The following is a 21,502-nucleotide window of genomic DNA, read 5'->3' on the forward strand; positions in this document are numbered from 1 at the left end:
AAATAATGAGATTCAGAAAATATGACTGAGTATAGAGTTTATTTGAGTGCAGAGCCTGAGGACAGCTACCCAGAAAAGCAGACTCCAAACGGACTGGGTCAGCATTCCAAAGTGGGGAAGTTGAGATTTCACTTATATAGACAGTTAACAGGGCTGCAACACTTTTCTGTCAAGGTCCGTGCACGTTATAGAGATTTGATTGGTTACAGCTCTTTCTATTTTGAGGAAGACTGCTGTAACATTCCGTGAGGAGGGGCGATGGTCTGAGCGGATCTTATCTCTGGTGCCACAAAGCCTTTCCTAATCATTTAGGGGACACAGCAGAAGTTGCAGCTGCAACTATGCTATGTGATTCAGGCCACGTAGCCACATCCCTCTCAAGGCTCAGAATAAAGTTCCAACAGCTTCAAGTTTGAATTATTTAATTTCACAGCTGTTATATTTAGTTATGAGAACATTAAATGTGTGGTGGTGACCTCTGTTCACAACATAGGGTTTAGGTCAGCAGCCAGCCTCAGGGCCCTCTCATAGCACAGCAGGGGGTCACTCACTTCCCCTTTCAATTTGTGGACCGGACCAAGGAGGATGAAACTTTCCACAACATGCACATTCCGGTCAATGCATCTTTTAGCCAATTTCTCTAAAGCACTGAGAATTTTTTCCCTGGCATAGGACATTTTTTCTATTTTCTGAAGATAAAGCAATGGGTAATTGCTTTATCTTCAGATTTCCTGTGATGTTCTTGGAAATGTCCGTAGCAGTAATGAATCTGTTGCTGTATGTAATCATCAATGATTGTCACGTGTAAAGCTTTCTGAAAAGCATCCTCAGCCTTTTTGTGGTGCCCTCTTTCTGCATATAACTTCAGCCAGGTCAACGTAAGCCCAACTCAAATGTGGGCTTTAGTGTTAAAGTTTTTTCAAATTCATGTATAGCCAATTGAACAAATCTGTCTACCTTTTCTCTATCCTGCCCTGTAGGCTGCATGTTTGTAGCTGTCTTTATTTGCATCATTTGTGCCCTGTGGCAAAGCCCTATCTGGTGATGCAGGAAGGCAGAAGTGGGTGTTGCCTGCAAGGCCATTTTTAAGAGCTGAAGAGCTCTATCTGGAGAGCCTCTTCTTCGGTAAAACTTGGCTGCATATCGAAAGACATAGGTCGGTGAGGTCATGTTGTCCAGAGCTTCTTTTTTTTTTTTTTTTTGAGACAGAGTCTCGCTCTGTTGCCTGGGCTAGAGTGCCGTGACATCAGCCTAGCTCACAGCAACCTCAGACTCCTGGGCTCAAGTGATCCTCCTGCCTCAGCCTCCTGAGTAGCTGGGACTACAGGCATGCGCCACCATGCCTGGCTCACTTTTCTATATATACTTTTAGCTGTCCATATGATTTCTTTCTATTTTTAGTAGAGACGCCTGTAATCCTACCACTCTAGGAGGCTGAGGGGGGCTTCTTTAATGTACTTTTCTCCTTCAGCTTCTTGTCCTTCATCCTGAAGCTTCAGGGCAAGGAGAACCTTAACATATGTATCGTCTGGATTTAGCCTGACAGCCTTCCTTAGGGGGTGCAAAGAAAACCCCTCGTGACCTTTTACTGCTGATTTAAAGCCATCCAGGTGAATATCAGAATGCTTTTGAGCAGAAAATATTTTTTGCAGTTTGCCAGTTCTAACCAAACTAGGAAAAAAAAGGAATATATATTTTCTGGAACAAACACATAACAACCCTGATAAAATTTCTTATTTTCCACCATCTAGTAGAGTGGTTTTCAGATTTTAGCATGCAACGTGATTACCTGGAATATGTATAACACACAGATTGATGGGCCCCGCCCTAGAGTTTTTGATTTGGCTGGTGTAGGGTGGGACCTGAGAATTTGCATTTTCTGACAAGTTCTCAGGTGATGCTGCTGCTGCTGGCCAGTGGGCCACACTTTGAAAACAGTTGATTTGGTGAAAAGCAAATTTCATAGTAATCACAATTTCATAGTTTCACAGTAATCACAAAATTTGACTTGGTATCAAAAAGAACAGAAAAATGGCCATCTATGACAATAGGTTCTTCTGTTTCCCATCTGAATTTGACTGAATTATCAGATCAAAAATGCTTCCCCTTCTCCCCGGATGCTTGAAAGGCTCTAAATGCTCTTGCCCTGACTGGGCCCCAGGCCAGTCTCCCCTCTGGGCTTGGGTGAATAGTCGGTAAGTATCCCCCGAGTAATTGTCCCTCCATTAGAAAGTGCTACGCGAATGACATCATCAGAGCACAGGAGGAGGTGAAGGCCTTGGTATTAATTCCTTAGCTCCCACTGGGCTCTGCTTTGGGTTGTCAGTGGTTGAGTTTTTCACCAAAGGCCTCCTGAGAAGCCCCTCCCCTGCAGCTACAGCTAGGGGTCTCCCCAGGCCTGGTCACTGCTCCCTCCTCTTGCCCCTGCAGGCCTAGGGTTGTCATGTTACCACCACTGTCACACCACGCCCCCGTCCAGCACCTTCTCCTGTTAATTTCCCTGAGCTTCGCCTATGACATCTAAATAGCCCCCTTATTAAACTTCCCTCTGTTACCAGGTTGAAGGTGTTCCTCAGGGTCAGAACCACAAATGGAACAGCTCCCTTAGGAGGATGCCTGCTAAAGAATTGGTCCTTAAGGAACGTTTTGGAATTTCAAAGTGCACAGAAAAGGAGCAGTATGACTTTGGAATTTTCGTGCACATAATTATTGCTTAGTAACGCTGTGTCAGAGAAACAGAGGGAGTGTTTATCACTATCAATTTGGCAGCAGTCCTCCTTCTGTGGGACTCTGGCTGAGCTGATTAGGTATTTAGAATCTAGCCCAGCGTATAGTTGGCATAAACAGACCCATGAACGCGACAGGACAGAGCAGCATTAAGGAGAGGAAACACCTAAACTGTGTGTGTGTGTGTGTGTGTGTGTGTGTGTGTGTGTGTGCGCACGTGCATGCCTTTACAAACAGGAAGGAGCAATGGAAACTAGAGAGGGAAACTCATTTCTCACAGACAGAATTCCTACTTGGAGAAATGAAACTTAAGCACTGAACTATGACTCCACTATCAGGATTCAGGACCTGTTCTGGATTTAACCGACTAGCTGAGTGAACTTGATTTCATTTCAACTCTGAGTTCTCTGAGTTGCCTCATTAGTGCTATAAAAAGCTTGGCTTTTAACAGTGGTTTACAACCTTGGCTGCAAACTGAAAAATTCCCTGGAAATCTTCAAAAATTGCCTAAGTCAATTCCTAGTCCAATGAGTCAGAATCTCTGGAAGTAAGGTTCAGGCATCAGTATTATCAGTAAATTCTTTTTGTTTGTTTTTTTGTTTTTTTTTTTTAAAGAAATCCCATAGGGATTTTTGTGTATGGTTTAAAACCACTGGACCACAGTTTTGATACTCCAAGTATGGTCTGTGAACCAGCAGCATCACCATCAACTAAAAGCTTGGAAATGCAGAATCTTAGGCCCCTCCACAGATATACTGAAATTAGAATCTGCCTCTTAACCTGCCCAGGTGATTCGTTGGTATTAATACATTCAAGTTTCAGAGATGCTCTGCCAGATGATCTCTGGGTCCCTTTGGACCAGGGAGTCACTCCCAGCTGTCTTTCTATGACACTCTGAGTCAGAAACTTCATTTCTCTGTGCTTTGGTTTTCTCCATGTGCACCTTAGTAACCCACACACCACCACACCATAAAGGAACGTAGGTCAAAGTGCATTGTTCTCTACAGAGAGTGCCTCAGGTTGCTTTTGAGACTGCTCATGTTTGCAAACAAGTGCCAATTACATTCACAGAGAAAATACTCAGCTACCAAGAACTTCTCTTCTCTGAAAGGCCCAGTAATTTTCATATACCTCAGGGGTCTTGATGGCTACCTTTGGCCCATCATGATTTACTTTTCTGGCTGACTCCTATGTATTCCAATGATAACTGAATCTTCACGGTTTTGTTTTTTACATGTCCAGAATTCATTCACCTGGAGTTGTCTATGTAATTTTTAGGGAACATTTACATCATTAAAGTAGGCTCAAGACATTGCATAGATCCTATAATGCTTACAGGAAAAGTCCTCAGCTTCTTGGAAGGCAAGTTATTTTTAAACTTGTCTGAAATATCTTGGGGCTTGGGAAGTTCATGTTTATAAGGGAAATGAGCAGAGGTGAAGATATTTTCTAGTTGTAATTGAAATTTAAGATTCTAAATTGAGCTGAAAAAACAAGTTTTAGTACTCATGTCATTCTCATGGCTCTGGAAAGCTCATAGATGTTTAAGGAAAGTGTGAGCCAAACATATGGTTGGTATGGCCAAGGCAGCCTTCAGTGCCTGCACTTCTTATCCATTTTAAAAATCAGCAAACTATAAATGATCATTAGTCACAGGCCAGGTGCTCTGTTGGGACCTGGAGGCATTAATAAAAAGGTGTATGGCATGTTTCCTCTTCTTAAGTGACTTGTTATCTAGCAAGAGAGACAGATTCATAAGCACTTAATTTGATTTTAACAAAAGCAGCACACATTGGTTGCTTTGCAATCACAGAGGAGGGATATTTATCTCTTCCTGAGGTTCATAAAAAACTTCTTGGCTTAACTCTTGGTCTTTAAGCTGATGTGTTTGGCAGATTCATGGTTCTGTTGACTCCCCTGCTTGGAGAATACTCCCAAAACTGTCTACTCCTTGCACAGGCCTGGCCTAAAGGGGCCCTTAGCTACTTGTGCAGTGTGCAATGATGCTGGCTGCACACACTAGGGGAAGGCTTTGGTCCAGGACCACCAAACTGTTCTTGTCTCTCAAGTCATGGTAATCCCACAAAAGCAGCTAAGAAGGGCGTGCGACTGTGAAACTGCCAGCTGACTGCCAAATTGGCACTCTGGAAACAGAAAGATTTACATGATCAGTGGCCCCCATATGTGGTATGCACCATTAGTGTCTGTTCAAGTATGAGTTTGTTTTAGACGTCTTGGTAGTTGTATTCCCTGATAGTCTTCAATTGTTGACTGGTCTGTAGGTGAGACCTAGCCCCTTACTTTTCCAGGAACAGGCAAAATGCCACCTGGAGGTGGGCTGGACTCAGAGAGCCAGGGGTGTAGAGCTGGATTATACCCTTTTCCCCTTTATGAGTTGGCTGGTCAGGTACCTATGTTGGTGGATATATATGTATAAAGAGCCTCTGCATGAACCACTATAAAATGCAGTGCAGCAGCTCCACACTCTCCCAGAATATGCATTTGTTCAAACACACTGGGAGAGTCCAGAAATCCCCCTGAGTTGCAGTGGTTCCTTAGGGCATGGACAAGCCTGGTGTTGCCTTCCTAATTCAGTTGCTAAGCAGCAAACATCCTTAGTCCCATTTTGTACAGGCTCTCTGCCTTGGCAGTGCCCCCTGGAGGGCATGGCCTGCCCTTCTAGAATCAGGCACAAAGGTAACAGGGCTTTAGTTGGAATGTACATCCTGGGGAATAAACAGACCCAGGACACACAGGATGAAGCAGCCTTAAGGAGAAAAGAAACAGCTGATGAAGTGTGCATGAGTTTATAAATGCTACAAAACAATGGAAACTGGAGGTGGAAATTTATTCTCATTGAACAGCCTTCCTACCTGAATTAGATTCAGGATAAACTCTGTAACTAAGACCAGCTAGGTGATTCTGATAAAACCATTCATCTCCATAAGCCTTTGTTCCTCAAGGGTTAAGCCTTATTTAAATAAGAGGTTTTATCTGGATTCTCAATCCAATGATTCTCAATTCATTTTTCATCTCAAATGTGAGGTAGAAGCCATTTTGATTGTCAGCTCCTGATTCTGCAGAAAACATGAAACTGAGCTGGTCAAAGACGCTGTCAGGGGCTCCAGCATGCAATTCACTTCACCGGCGGTCGCCAAGGTCTGCATTTCTTTCTTAACTCCTCCTGAAAGGTGGGATGCTGGGTCCCGGATGGGTACAGAAAACAAAGTCATGAGAAAAGCGACTTCACTTGCTCTAACCCAGGAATTGCATTTCTGGCATACTGTTTCTGTTTGGATAATTGCCCTAAATCTCCTCTTGTTTAAGGAGCAGGAAGATGGGGAGGTTACTTTTGTTCTCAACAAAAGTCTGGGAGAGGGCCAGGGTCTCCCAGTTTGGAAGGAAGCAAGTAGCTCCCATATAGGGCTAGGAATATAATTTGTGATCAGCCAGGCAGGAGTTAGGGGTGGGATTCTGTGCTTTTGGGCAGCATATTTTGTATAAAAACTTTCAAACAGAATATTTTGAATGGAGCTGGATACAGTGGCTCATGCCTGTAATCCCAACTACTCAGGAGGCTAAAGTGGGGGCATCATTTGAGCTCAGGAGTCCGATGCTGCAGTGAGCTATGATTGTGCCACTGTATGGTATGCAAGACAGAGTGAGACTCCATCTCTGTAAAAAAAAAAAAAAAAGAATATTTTGAATGGAGTATTACATAGAATAGACCTAAGCATCTGAGATATGATTTATCTCACCTTTACTTAAAGTTTATAAGCCTGAATTAAAATGCACACCTCAGGGTCTGGTCCATTGGAAACTCTCATCTTTATAATATTATCTGTTATATTTTCTAACATCTAGTGAAAAGAAGGGGTTTAAAAAAATCAGGCGAAGAAAATTTTAAGTCCCTTTGCTTTTCAAGTATGTAATAAATGAAGAACAAAGTCTAAGACTATTTCCCCCAGTTTTTTCTTTTAATTGCTTTGACCTTGTCAGAATGAACCTAAATAGAGCTTCCCTTTCACCCTTTCAGAATGCCAAGTTCCTCTTTCACCCCAGCCCCCAGCTCTGAGCTCTGTGTGGTTCACCATCCTACATACTTGTCCATTCTGATCCAGTCAGGGTGTCCTATACAAATCAGTGTGCCTGAGTCATTAAGAATTAACTGAATTAACAGTCAAATACCTGTCAATTAAGTCTATAAACAAACCCTGTCTTCTGGAGCAAGGTTCCTTCGGAATTTGTGGTCAAGAAAACTATGGGATTTTCCATTCCAATGATATAGATCTTATAGATCCCATTTGTCAGTCCTTGTCCTTGGTTTTCTTCTCATCACCTCCGTCATTGCTTCCTTCTCCCAGCCTGCCCCAAACTCCAGGTCATTAATGGTTCTTTAAGCTTCTGCAGAGAGTCTCATTGCATCAAAAAAAGATAAAACTTCCTGAGTTCCTGAGAAAAACTGATGATCCAATTAAACAACTGTTTAGTTACTAACAAAACACTGAAGTGAATATTTAGGGAACATGGCTTCCTTCTCTTGGTTGTTTTGGAATTTGTGTTATAAGACAAAACGTGTTGATTAGTGTTAGGGTGGGTTCCCTTCAATCTGGCCTGGCCTTGACACTTCCATTTGCTGACAGAATGTGGCAGAAGTGACACTGTGGGAGTTTTGAACCAAGGTTACAAGAAGCCTTGCAGCTTCTGTTCTCTTTCATTCTCTTGCTGACTAGAGACTGCCCGGTGAAGAAGCCCAGGCTTGGATCCTTGGGGATGAGAGGCCACATGCAGAGAAAGACCTAGCTAACACGTGGCACCAACCACCAGTCATGTGAGTGACACCATCTTAGATCATTCAGATCAAGCCAAGTCACTGTCTGATTGTAGTGTCGTAAGTGACTCCGGGTAGAACTGGCAGAATAACCTTCCAGCTCAGCCCCTCCCACCTTTCTAACCCAATAAATATGAACGAATAAAATGGTTAGTGTTTTAAGCCACAAATTCTGGGATGATTTGTTATACCATGATAGATAACTGACACATTGTGCCTTCATTTCCCTACATCTCTATTTGTGGAAGAGACCGTGATATTAACAATTTCTTCCATGTCTTCATAATCTACAGAGAAGTTACGCTGAGAGAGAGAATACGGTAAATTGCTTTGAGCTCCATATACTCAAATGTGGAATTAATTACCTTCTAAAATTATGCTCATTTTCAAGTAGTTTCTAGTATTTTTCACTGGGAAAATTTTATTATAGCAACTAGTAACCACTATCCTTGAGATGGCACAGTAGTTTTCATACACACTCATATTTCTTGATGGGTTGGTTTTTTTTACCTTTTCCCCATCTTATAATATCTTAAAAGAGATGATCTATGGTATTCTTGAGATAACACATAGCATTTTATTAGAATTATTGTATAAAAGATGACAGGCAGAGGACACTTGACATGGGAATGAATGCTGGGCCTCCTGGGCAAGTTTATTGATTAGCTATAATTACCCCCTTAGCATTTTTTTAATTAAAAGTTTTTAGTTGACAATTAAAAATTGTACATATTTATGGTGTACAGCATGATGTTTTGCTATATGCATACATCGTGCACTGGCCAAATCAAGTTATTTAATGTATGCATTACTTCAGATACTTATCATATTTTTTTTGTGGTGAGAATACTTAAAATCTACTTTCTTAGCAATTTTTAAGTATACAACATATTGTTATTAACTGTAGTTACCATGGTGTATTGCCTTAGGCTCTTATGTGGCATTATGTCTTGGGCAAAACTCAATATCCCTAACAGGTCTGGATCTTTGAGTTTGGAAAGGGTCCAAGGTACTTATGTTACATCTGTGAATATCAGAGGGCTGGTGTATGCAGGTTCTTGGTATAGGGTCTAAATTCTAAATTCAGAGAGACAAACTCATTTAGGGCCACAGTCTTTCTACCACTTACAAACCTACTAACAAGTTTCCAGATGTTAAACCAGCTAAGGAATTGTTCCAGCATTTATTTAAAATGTTATGGTAATTCCCAATCTAGGGGAAAAGGAATTTGAAAGGAAAGTGTTCAAATGATCATCTTACTTATGTACTTTTACTTTTCTGTTTACATCCTTGTGACTAGATACTACATTCACAAGTGAATCAAAAATGGAATGCAGAGGAAAGTCTTAAAGTCCAAGGAGACTATTCCCCGTGAGTTTAAGAGACCCTTGTCACCTAGGTCTGCCTTTCTTTTTTTGGTTTTATTTTGTTTTAGAGATAGAGTCTTGCTCTGTCACCTAGGCTGGAGAGCAGCGGCATGATCATAGTTCACTGCAACCTCAAACTCCTGGGCTCAAGCGATTCTCCTGGCTCAGCCTCCCAAGTAGGTGGAACTACAAGAGTGTGCCACCACACCTGGCTAATCATTTTTTTTCAGAGTAGAATATATCCATTTTTAATTTTTTTTTAAATTTCAATAGATTTAGAGGGTACAAATTATTTTTGTTATATGGATGAATTGTACAATGCTGTATAATTGTAGAATTATACAAATGTATACAATTGTATAACTGTATAATGTAAAAGTCAGGGCTTTTAGTGTACTCACCACCAGCATAGTGTACATAGTACATGATAGGTAGATTTTTATCCTTCAACCCCCTCCCATTCTCCTCCCTTCTTAGTTTTTAATATCTATTACATCACTGGGTTTCACTATGTTGCTCAGGCTGGTCTTAAACTCCTGGCCACAAGCAATCCTCCTGCCTCGGCCTCCCAAAGTGCTGGGATTGCAGGCATGAACCACTGTACCCAGCCTAGGTCTGACTTTTATTGGAACAAAATGGTGCTTACCATGTCAGATGCCTGCAATTTTAAAGGGGCTCTTGCAGGCCTGGATGGACCTCTGTCCTTATGGCCACCCTAGCACTGGTGTTCCTCACACTCTGTCAGGGAGGCATTCACCCAGATATTCCTGGGAGAACAGCAACCTTGGTCAACAGCAGCCCTGCTAACTGGGCACGGGGCTTAGCTGGGGCTCCTGGGCTGGAACGAGAGTCATAGCTCCCATAGTCTAAGGATGGGCTGGCTACAGGGGGAAGAGAGTTACTTCTAAGGAGGAGCTAAAATGGACATGTCAAACTAGCATGGCGTGGCTTAGCAGTTACCCACTGTCCCTAGAAAGAGAGACTCTGGGAATTAATATTACTGCCATAGTCCCATACACAAACCACACAACTGCCTCTATTCTGAGTTGAAATTTTTAGATTTATTGTAGCATTGTGATCAAGAATACATGGTTTTCAAAGTATCACTATCAAGAACACATATATTGAAAAAAAAGAATACATATAAATGTGTGGCTGAAGCCAAAAGAAAGACATAAGCAATATTTCAGAGTTAGTCACAAGTGAATCTTCCAGGCCCAGCAGGCTGGATGGAAATGAGATGAGGGGAGTGAAGGTGGAAGATTTTGTAGCTAGGTGGTCACCGCTTGTAGCCGTTGGCAAGAAGGGCAGAAATGGGGTTAGATGGTGAACCAAGCGCAAACTGAGAACTAATCGGCATCACGTAGGCCTGAAGCACTGTTGCTACTAGTGATTAGTCATAAGACCTGAGCATTAGATAACTGTGTGGCTGGAATGAACGGGGAAGACAGAACATGAGGTGACAACTCTCTAAAAATATACCTCAGAGCAACACGCAAGACCACCCCCCTCCGCAACCCCAGGTGGGGGCCCCCTGCCTTCCCACCCTTCTGTTCCTCACAACGACTGTCGCAGGCCTTGTGATGCCCTCTTTCTCTCCTCTCTGACTCAGTTGAAGAGCTGGGGACCCCTCAGGGATTGGACCCGACTGTGCTCCAGCCCATCTCCTCACTGCCATCTTCAAGCTCCGATGCCTATAGGAAAAAGCTGCCTATGCCGGAAGGGGCGTCCCTGAGCAGGCGGCCCAGTTCTTTCTCATAACATTCGGCTGCTTGCTGCAGATCTCCATTCTGCTTGTGAATTAATCCTTGAAGATACCAAGAATTTGGTGCGTTTGGTGGAAGCAGATTTTCAGCTGTGTTCTGTGGCTTGTGTTTCATCTCTTCCTTCTCAGTTGAATTTTTGCTTATGGACAAGCCCTCTAGACAATGTTGGACAGCAGTGTCTTCAGGCTTTCCATGACACTCCTGACCGTTGCAATGGCCCTCATGGAGTGGTTGCCTCTCAGCGCCGGGCAGCTCCTTACCGAATGCTATCTGGTAACATTCTTCTGCTTCCAGGAGCTCAGGGAGATCGGAGTATGCGTTCAGAGGATTTACTCCCTTCTCAAGAGCTTTATTCGAATAGTCCATAGCATATTGCTTTAGTTCTTCAATCTTCTCTCTATTTCCACTAGCTTCAGGTTCTCCTGCATCCTGCAGTTGTCTGACTTTTGCCCTGTAGCACCATGCAATCTGGTGACAGAGGTAGCCATTGTTGGGTATGGATTCCAACGCCTTCAGAAACAATTCAATAGCTTTGTCTAGGTCACCTTTTCTTCTGTAAAATTTGGCTGCACTGCGAAGGACGTCTGTTTGGCAAGGAGCTTTCTCCAGGGCCTCTTCGACCAATTGCTCCCCTTCGGCGCCTTTATTCATCTTCTGCAGTTTGAGGGCCAAGAGGACTTTGACATACTCGTTGTCGGGACTCAGCTCAACAGCCTGCTTCAAAGCACCGGCAGAGAACTGTTTCTGTGGGTTACTATCCAGACGGTACATCGCGATGGCCAGTCCAGAGGAGAATTCTGGGTTGTTGGGTTTTTCTTCCAGAGCCTTCTCAAAACACACCTTTGCCCTTTCATTTCTTCCACACCTTAGCCGTGTCCACCCTTCCTCACAGTCAAGCTCGGGACTCTCAATGCTGTAAGGATTTGAAAACTTCTCACAGGTTTGTTTCACTTTGTCCACGTAAATCTGAGCTTCGGAGAGCCGGCCCATGTGATAGTACACCCAGGCGTAGTTTCCCCAGGTGACCAGGCTTCTGATTTCGGCTTGGTCAGCATGCTCTCGCTGGATCAACTCTTCAGCTTGCCGTAAGCATTCCAGGGCCGCTTCGTTCTGGCCTCTGCGGTGCTTTACGTAGGCCAGCAAGTTGTACATGGTAGCTTTGAACTCAGTGTTTAAAAATTCAATCTGGTTGCATACTCTGTCTTCTAGATCATCTGAGACACTTTCTTTCTTGAACAAGTTCCAGGTGAAATGGCATTTCAGCTGTGGAAGGATTTTCTCCAGGGAGCTTCTGGTGACCTCACTGCGGAAAAAAATAAACATGGTCACTGTGACGTGCACCGCTGAGCCTTACACCCTGTGGTCTTTAATTTTCTATGTCTGCTTGACTGGGCCACAGGATGCACAGATATTTCATTAAACATTACTTCTGGGGGTGTGTGTGTGAGGATGTTTCTGGAAGAGATTAACATTTGACTTGGTGGACTAAGTAGAGCAGATGGCTCTCCCCAACGTGAGCAGGTATTGTCCAATCCATTGAAGGCCTGAATAGAACAAAAGGCAGAGGAAGGGAGAATTCTCTCTCTTATTGACTGCTTGAACTGGGACATTGGCCTGCCTCTGTCCTTGGACTGGACTTGGACCAGAACTTTCATCATTGACTCTCCTGGTTCTCAGGCCTTTGGATTTAGACTGGGACTACATCATTGACTTTCCCAGGTCTCCAGCTTGCAGACAAAAGATTATGGGACTTCTCAGCCTCCATAATCCCATGAGCCAATTCCTCATAATAAACCTCTTTATATACCGATGCTCTACAACTTACAATGAAGTTCCATCCCAATAAACCTACGATAAGTTGAAAATATCATAAGTCAAAAATGCATTTAATACACTTAACCTACCAAACACCATAGCTTAGGCTAATCTACCTTTAAATGTGCTCAGAACACTTACATGAGGCTACAGTTGGGCAAACTCATCTATCACAAAGCCTATTTTATAATAAAGTGTTGAATATTTCATGTAATTTACTGAATACTGTACTGAAAGTGAAAAACAGAATGACTGTATCACTTTTGCATCATCATAAAATTGAAAAATCATAAGTCAAGCCTTTGTAAGTTGGGGACTGTCTGTATATCCTATTGGTTCTGTTTCTCTAACACACATTCCTAAGTCTTCCTAGACAGAAGAGGAGGTACTTTCCTCTCACTTCCTAGATTCACTTTTCTATAGCTGCAGTCTGTGCAGACAAGCACAAAGCACACCCCTTGTGCTGTGTAAGCAGATATGCAGGTGGCGAGGGCAGAGGCATGAGAGGGGGACATGGCAGTGGGGGTATGGGGATCTCTCTTGTCCCGCTCAGTTACCACGTCAGGTCTCAGTCCTCACATATTCTGCACAAGGTTCACATAGCTATGCAATGACCCAGGGGTCCACAACCTTTTTGGCACGAGGGGCTAGTTCCATGTAAGACAATTTTTCCATGGATGGTGAAGGGTGGGGGAAGCTCAGGCGGTGATGTGAATGATGGGGAGCGGCTTGGACTCCCCATCCAAACACAGATGACGCTTTCCTTGCTCACAGCTGCTCACCTCCTGCACCACCTGTGCAGCCCTGTTCCTAAGTTTCACAGAAGACAATTTTTCCATGGACCAGTACTGGGCCATGGCCCGGTGGTTCGGGACTGTAGCAATGACCCTTTATTGGGCTACTTCCTTTTGTGACTTTGCTAGTTCTAGGGATACTAAGAAAAATAAAAGGTATTTCATCCCTCTCTGCCTCCAGAAGCCCAGTCTTGTTAGGAACCATGTGAAGAAATGAAAGCCCAGAGATGCTTGCCATTGTGTTCTGTGATTTAGGTCCTTCCCCCTTCATCTTCTCCACCACGTCCCCAGACTCACAAGCAGACCGTGGAGGCTCAGCTTGAGTCTGGCTGAAGTAGTCTCCCCACCACATGGGCCAGATCCCCTGAGAGAATGAATTTGTTGCAACAAACAAACAAAATTGAAAAATTTACATTTTGTAGCTGAAAGATACCAAGGAAGATCACTGGCCTTATTTAGCTGAGCAAGTTGTGAGAGTTTTCAAAGTATGTTCCCACATCTGCATTTGCCTAGGGCTTGGGGTGTGTGTTCCTGACTCTGAGTTTGTGCTTCTGCTTTTTTACCAGTAGCATCTTGGCACCATAAGATTGGAAAGAACCTTCAGAAATCATTAAACCCAGTATTGTCCATATTTTTGGATTTCACAGACTGGCATGATTTCAGAAAAAAAGTTATGAACCAAATTGGGCTGCCAATGTATTTGGCAACACAACGACATAGGAAGAAAGGTCATCCAAAAAAGATATCAACCATCTATTCTTACCAACATTTTATTTTAAAAGATAGAAAAGAAAGGAAGCATTTGTATTATAACTGAAGAAGGAAGAAGGATATAATCTCAGAATAAAGGGAAGTTCTTTAAATTGACTACATTTGATTCTACAAGGAACCACTGCCTTTATTTGCAGTTTACTGGCCCACACACTGCTATTGCAAGTGTTCTGATTTACTTCCTGTCTCACTTTCCAGTAATGCTGATCTAAACCATTTTGACCCAGTATTGTGTGTGAAATGCTTAAGAGTAAGAGATGCTGAATCAACCCAAAGCAATGGCAGTAAGGAGGGGAAGTTGCCGTCTATAATCTGGATAGCCTCTTTATGTGTGTGCCTCTTTCATGGACAGTCTTTTCCCTTCTCTTGGGTCTTAGCCAGAGAGGCTAACAGTGTCAACATCTTCCCTCTCCATTCTAGGATTTTTCAGTGTGGCTTCATCTGGGGATTCTAGCTGCCCTGTATGAAGGACAACAGGTCAAAACTCAAGTTAGCAAGGATTGAAAAATAAACACTAAAAGTAAGTTATGAAGATGACCACTTAGCATAAGTTAAATCTGCTGATGGATGAATTAGGAATTTTAGAGGGAGGAAAGAAAGGGTGGGTTTCCAATCAATAGAATGTACCTGCAGATTTATATGTGCATATAGGTGCCTGAAAATAATAGTTGAACACTCACTCTAAGGATGGATAGGGAGTATCCAGCAGACCTGCAGAATGACAGGTGACTTTAGATGCATTTGCCTTAACAAAACCAGAAACCATCTTGCAGGCTTAATGACACTATCTTTCTCTTTTTGTGGGGAGAGGGGTGGGTTTTGACATTTCAATGTGCCAGAGGGATCTTACCAAACTAAACTTTCAGCCCCTACTGATAAAAATTCTCCCTCCAAGATGAAATGTATTCCCTTTCTGTGAGGTAACAGTTTCAGAGGATGTTGATTGGTCAAGAAAGTGTAGGGCAAACAGAAAAGCAACAATATTCCCAGACCTGTGAATGAGCCTCGAGTATGGAAGTCTCAGGGAAATTCCATCCCTAACACTATGTTACCAATGCCAGAGCTGGCCATGCTGAGACATTTAATGATGACTTTGAATAGTTCACTCAGGAAGATAGCCAACTATGCATGTGGCTTTATGATTATAAAACCTCCTGGGCCGGGCGCGGTGGCTCAAGCCTGTAATCCTAGCACTTGGGAGGCCGAGGCGGGCGGATTGTGTGAGCTCAGGAGTTCGAGACCAGCCTGAGCAAGAGCGAGACCCCGTCTCTACTAAAAAAATAGAAAGAAACTATATGGACAGCTAAAAATATATATATATAGAAAAAAATTAGCCGGGCATGATGGCACATGCCTGTAGTCCCAGCAACTCGGGAGGCTGAGGCAGTAGGATCGCTTAAGCCCAGGAGTTTGAGGTTGCTGTGAGCTAGGCTGACGCCACGGCACTCACTCTAGCCCGGGCAACAGAGTGACACTCTGTCTCAAAAAAAAAAAAAAAAAAAAAAAAAAAACCTCCTGAAAATCAGAATTCAGGTCCCTTGATTTTTCTTAAGCCTTTCTCCCTAAGGTCACCAATTTGATGAGGTATTTGATACCTGATCTTTCCTTGTAGTACAATTTGGAGGAAAGTATATTGGACTGGATGTCCTGAGATCTGGACTCAAAACAAAACAAAATAGCATGAATCTGAGAGCCAGAGTTCAGGAGGTTTGCATTAAAATACTATTGCCTTTCTTAAAACAAAGACTCCATTTGCCAAGGTTTTCTCACTTACTAATTTTTCTCACTAATTTATCTCACATGTGCTTTTGCAAATTACTCTACATTCTCCTTATATGTATACATAAATTAGTTAACAGTAATTACACTCAGATATTTAAGGTAATACAAACAAGTACGTGGGATGATGACTGCAGTCACTTGATAAAAAATGTCTAGGTTCAGCTGAAAGGTGGGGAGCAGAATGCCCATCCCACCTGGGTAGTTTGCATTTAATAGAACACTCTGGGGAGGTGGGATTCCCTTGGGCCCAGATGAAGATTTCCCAAGGCCTCAGGCTGCAGCCATGACTTTGGTGACCAAAGCAGTTAAAGCTAGCACTGCTAGTCCTTAGAAAATTCCTGGGATCAAACTGTTTAGTCGTTCCTCCTTCTGCTGCTCACCTACCTGGACCATCACAGCCTGTTGGCACTGCCCACAGACCGCAGGGTAGATGTCACATCTCCTTCCAGGTCCAGTCAAAGCCATTACTACAGTGGAACCTTGAAATTTTCAGAAAGAGGCCCTCTTGAAACATAAGAGTGGGGGTTTTGAGGGAAACCTCTGAGGTAGCTTGTACTGCAGATGCTCTGGTTACACTCCAGCTGGCTACGTGAAGGGACCGGCAGAACTACGCTCAGTCAGTCGGTCAGAACAAGCACAATCCATAGAGCCCATCACTCCAAAACGGTGAGCCAAGGAACTCTCCAGAGCTGTACTTCTCAAGCTTTAATGTGCCTATGGACCCAATCACCTGGGGATCCTGTTAAACTGCAGATCTGGATTCAGATGGGCTAGGATGCTGCCTTTCTAACAAACTCCCAAGAGATCTCTGACTCAGACCACACTGAGTAGCAAGTTTCTAGAAAGACATCACTTTTTGGCAGTGATTCCTATGACTAGTTTCCCATCCCTAAAATACCCCTCACATAGGAAAGCTTTGCTTTATCTTAACATCCTTCCCACCCCTCCCTCCTCCCCACTTGGGGCTTTCTCCCTCACATTTACACACATACAATGCAGGAAGCCTTGTATGCATTTAAGGAAGAAAGGATTTGGAGATGAACATCTCTTCTATAAGCCAGGACTTCTCAAACTTTCACTGTGCCTATGAAGTACCTGCTGTCCTCTTTAACTATGTATTTTTTTCTGGACCTTATTTCTGTTCTACTTAATCAGAATATCAGCATGCAGGACCCGTTTGCATTCTAATGGAGCACTCAGGTTGATTGTGATCCAGATATTCTGCAGAACAGCCTGAGAGACTGCAACACTTTCCCTGCTCATAGTTCACGTGGGAGGGCTAGCAGGTCAGTAAGAGGACAACTCAGGCAGACATATCCCCCAATTCTGAAAAAGCACATTTCAATGTAAAGGTGACGTCACCAATGAATTGGAGTTTTGCAGTGCTGAATTCATCCTTAGCATGTTTGCTGAGAAGCAAGCATGTTTTTAAAATAACTACAACACAATCCACAAACCTCTGATTTAGTCTTCTTAAATATAAGAAACAACAGAGGGACCACGACCATTAGTAACTGTTCTCCAGGTCTCAGCCTGAAAGGATCCAAGCCTGTGTTCCCTGGAGGCTCTCAATAAGCCCCTGTCACCTGCCCAGCTCCCGGCTCTCACTGTCCTCAATGTCCTTAGGCTGCCTGCCTCTATAAATCAGACAGAACCACAGAAATAAAAATGCATGAATTGGCAAGGTAGGTTTATGATTGAATTAGTTCAGTACATATTTAATCTCTAAGCAAGCACTGAAAATAGCACAATTCAGGAAGCTGTCTGTAAGCACAAGATCTGTGAGACATTTTCAATTTCCTATCAGAGAAATAGGGACCTTTACCTCATGATGGCTGTTTCCCTGCAATTTGGAAAAGCTGGTGTCCAGACTGATGTTATGTTCAGCTCCTTGATCCCAAGCAAATGCCGAAGAGGCTTCCACCCAGGGTGCTACCCCTCAGGTCTGTGCTTTTATGACAGGAGAAAGGAAAGTGAAACTGATGGGATGCTTTCAGGATTCCTGCTCAGGAGAAACCGAAACTGAATGTGTGAGCCCTGAGCTCACCCTCACTGGGAATATGTCCCAGATATTTTCGGAAACTGTGGTTTGAGAGATTGTAAAAAGACACCGTGCAAAGAAAATAAAATGTCAGGATCTTCCAAATTTAGTGTGCCAAGGGAGAAAGTTAAAACGCTGAAAGCTGACTCACATTAGCATGACCGTTTTTTCTTCTCTGGTGGGTGACTGTTGCTTTCTGACCTCTGTGTTGAGATGTTATACAGTAACCAGACTCCCTGTTTGTTATTCAAACCTAGACTAAATAACGTTGGAGACAGAAACCATTCTGATGGTTACCTCCTTACAATAGAATACCAGGCAACCCCGTTAGAGTGTGATCAATAGTAGTCAATCAAATTTTGTCTGTACATTAGCCTTTCTATGGAAAATGTAATTCTGTTCAACACTTCCATCTTTGCCTATGTAAATGGTCCTCATTTTTCCCCACACTAGAAGCACTGATCACCATTCTTCACTGTAGCTCTGCTCCCCTGTCTGATGCCATCACACTTTGCGCTGGAATAAACTCTTTCAACTGGATGCTGAGCCTTTGGATTATTTTACGTTGACAGCACGGACTAAGAGATTCTGGTGCAGTGAATCCAGGTTGAGCTCAGAAACCTGGTGTTTTGACAAGTACCCTGGAATTCGGTGGCAGGAATCCCTCTACCACATTTTGAGAAGTGTTGTGCTAGAGGTACCTGAAACATGGGATTTCCCTTTTACCTGGGGGAGTGAATTGCACAGTGCATCAGACAATCTTGAATGAAGGGGGAAAAAACAAAAAACAAAGGACACCTGGATTTTGGTGATCTCTTTGCTGAGCTCTGGGATATTTCTTGAGTCACATCACTGAGCCTCATTTCCTCATCCTTAAAGTGCTCTGGGATGATTTTCCTTTTTTTCTCCACCCACATTATAGAAACGATGCCCTGGGGAGAGCCACTTTCACTGTCATGCAGTGGCTCCAGACACACCTAAACACAGAACACTGCAAGGCCCCTCATGCAGGCTGACTACCAAGGTGCTGGGCAGGGCCTGGCTTTCTGGTCAACCCCACTCGTGCAGAGAGAATTAACAACACTCTTGACCAGAAACCTATTCTATACAAAAGGATAACCTGAGGTACTTGGCAGTGAATTCCTCTTACCCATCCCATCCCCAAATATGACTTTGCAGAACATATTCAAGTGCTTAGGGCAGAGGGCAGGATAGTCAGTTTCCCTTTCCTCCCTCCCTCCCTAGCAATCTCCCCCTCAATCCTGCCCCACTGGTGTTTGGTGGGAAAGGCTTCTTTTTCTCTTAGTTCTCCCTCACATGCTATCCTATGGCAGAACTCTTAGTAGGTCTGCATGTATTTTTAAAATTCAAGTTTACTGAGATTATACTTCATACACAATAAAATATGTGCATTTTAAGTGTACAGTTTGATGAGTTTTGACAAATGCTTATACCTATGTAACCACAACTAGAATATTCCTATCATCCCAAAAGATTCCTTTGTGAGCTTTCCTACTCAATCCCCTCCACCTCCAGGCAACAGTGATCTGCTTTCCATCATTAGAAATTAGACCAGTATTAGATCAGAGATTAGGTCATTATGTTTTTGAGGAGAAATTATTTTCTGCTGCTAATCAGCATTCCATGCAACAATAAAAATAAATGCTAAGCTTTGAGTTTTGTTTTTATACAAGAAATGGTTAAAAAATGCCTGACTAAGAATTATTTCTTCCACTTCCCACCTTAAAGCGATCAAACATTTCAGGACAAAATTCCCCACTATGTGAGCTGAGTTTGTAGCACTGGTTCCATCTTTCACAAGATCTGCTGAAAATAAATGTTTGCTTTTAAAATTACAAGGGAAAAAGCCTCTGACTTAGTTCTTTCAAATAAAACAACAGCAACAGAAAAGCCCATAAGGAGTAATTCCCTTCGGTCTAGCTTTGAATCAGCAAAGTCTGTGCTTGAGTGGATGTCACACTCTTGCCAAGCCCCTCTCTCTTCCTAGCTACTAGTTGCACCCAGGGAACAGTTCTAGAAACTTCAGGAGCCTGGGTGTGTACACCAGAAAAAAGCCACAGAAATTATTTAAAAAAAAACCAAAAAGACAATAAAGCCCCAAACAACTGATAAAGGCCCAAACTGGTAAAGGCATGTGGAATTCATAAGCAACAGGACAATTCAGGAACTCGCCTGCACTGTAAGAAGCTCCCCAGATTACAGTTTGCATTCCAGAACAAGAGTGGTTATGCATTCTCATTTTACTGACCTCATGACTGCAGTCTGCTTCCCTGCTTTTCTGAAAAGCTGGGCACCAGGCTGATTTGCTCTTCAGAAAGCTTTCTGTCTGCCTAAGTAAACGCGAAGAAAAGAACGATCTAAGGGGGAGGTGGACTGGGGAATGCATCAGCTGATGTCTCGTTCTCTCCCTGTTGCCTTTAGGGAAGGGAAAGGAAACTAGAAAGTGAAACTGATTTTAATCATCAAGAGGAGGAAAAGGAAACTTAAAGCGTGAGACCAGTGGTGGCTCAGCCACAGCACGTTGTTCAAATCCGTGACTCGGAAAGTACAGACGGAGAGAATGTGAAAAAGCACTCCCACCAACCTGATCATCAGTCCAGGGTGAGGCCTAGGCAACTGCATTTTTGATAAAATCTCTAGGAGATACTGATGCAGAGGTTTCTGAGACTCCATGATATGAGAGACATCCAAAAATATTTTATAAAAAAATAGTTTCGTCCAGTAAATTTACTTGTGGGAGACATACCCAGAAGGAAGGAATGCTGCACAGAGAGGCCAAGAAAAATCTAAACAAACAAACTTGCTGTGTTTTCCCCACTCAGTCTGTTAGCATCAGATCAAACACTTTTTGTTCAATCATTTTTCTACCTGGCTGTTCATACTTTGTTGAACCGAAGCATAAAAATGGACAATTTCTTCTGTATCTTTGGGTCTCCATTCTGAAGGCCCCTGTGTATACCTTAAATAAATTTGTACGTCTCCTCTCTTATTAATCAATCTGCCCCATGTCAGTGATGTTTCAGCAAACCTTTAGGGGCCTTTGTTCCCTACAGTTTGGTGCCTGAGCAGGATCAACAAAGCCTCTCTGTTCTGGAAAGCTGCAGTAAACAGATCCCAGGAACCTTATCTGCTGGCAAAAGGGGTGAGAACTTCTTACCAGCCAGGCTCCTGGCCTCTCTCTCTCCATACAATCCAGCTGAGCAGAAGGTAAAGATCACTGTTTATAAGGTTATGATTAATGGGAGAAAAAGGATTTGTGTGACTAGTCTTGGTGCAGTGACTCTGGTATACTTCTGGCACTTTGTGATAGGAATTCATATTGTCTGATCCCTTTCCTCCCAGAAAGTATTTTCGTTTGTTCTTTCTGTGCTGTTCCACCATAAAGAAAGGTACCAGATAGTTCCCTCTCATTTTGTTTTATGTCCTTGAGAGCTTGTCTTGTGACGATGCGGAAGCACTCTCTCCTGGTCTCCACTCTCCAGCGGGGGTGTAATTTTTTGGGTTATGTTCAGCGGTTAGCATGAAAATGGCAGGGAAACTGGGATTTTTGTTGTTGTTGTTGTTCTGAACATGGCAAGCTCTCAGGA

At 43.1% G+C, this 21,502-nt stretch overlaps 2 protein-coding genes across 3 annotated transcripts; both read right to left on the minus strand.

Annotated features, from left to right (window-relative positions):
- Positions 1-482: 482 nt before the first annotated feature.
- Positions 483-10,285, minus strand: LOC123649734 (interferon-induced protein with tetratricopeptide repeats 1B-like). Its single transcript, XM_045567911.1, is given in 6 exon segments — positions 483-698; positions 701-859; positions 861-884; positions 886-1,181; positions 1,436-1,671; positions 10,209-10,285. Coding segments are annotated over 6 exon segments (1,008 nt in total).
- On the minus strand, positions 9,965-20,313 carry IFIT3 (interferon induced protein with tetratricopeptide repeats 3). 2 transcript variants are annotated; one of them, XM_045567826.1, is made up of 2 exons: positions 20,164-20,313; positions 9,965-11,994 (listed from the first exon to the last, which is right to left on the minus strand). In XM_045567826.1, the coding sequence occupies exons 1-2, from the start codon at positions 20,166-20,168 to the stop codon at positions 10,620-10,622; spliced, it is 1,380 nt and encodes a 459-aa protein (XP_045423782.1). In that variant the 5' UTR covers positions 20,169-20,313; the 3' UTR covers positions 9,965-10,619. The 2 variants fall into 2 exon arrangements, with proteins under 2 accessions (XP_045423782.1, XP_045423781.1); XM_045567825.1 differs by lacking the exon at positions 20,164-20,313 and adding an exon at positions 17,679-17,854.
- Between the last annotated feature and the right edge of the window lie 1,189 nt (positions 20,314-21,502).

The sequence above is a fragment of the Lemur catta genome, chromosome 14, assembly GCF_020740605.2.
Source record: "Lemur catta isolate mLemCat1 chromosome 14, mLemCat1.pri, whole genome shotgun sequence".
Classification (NCBI taxonomy): domain Eukaryota; kingdom Metazoa; phylum Chordata; class Mammalia; order Primates; family Lemuridae; genus Lemur; species Lemur catta.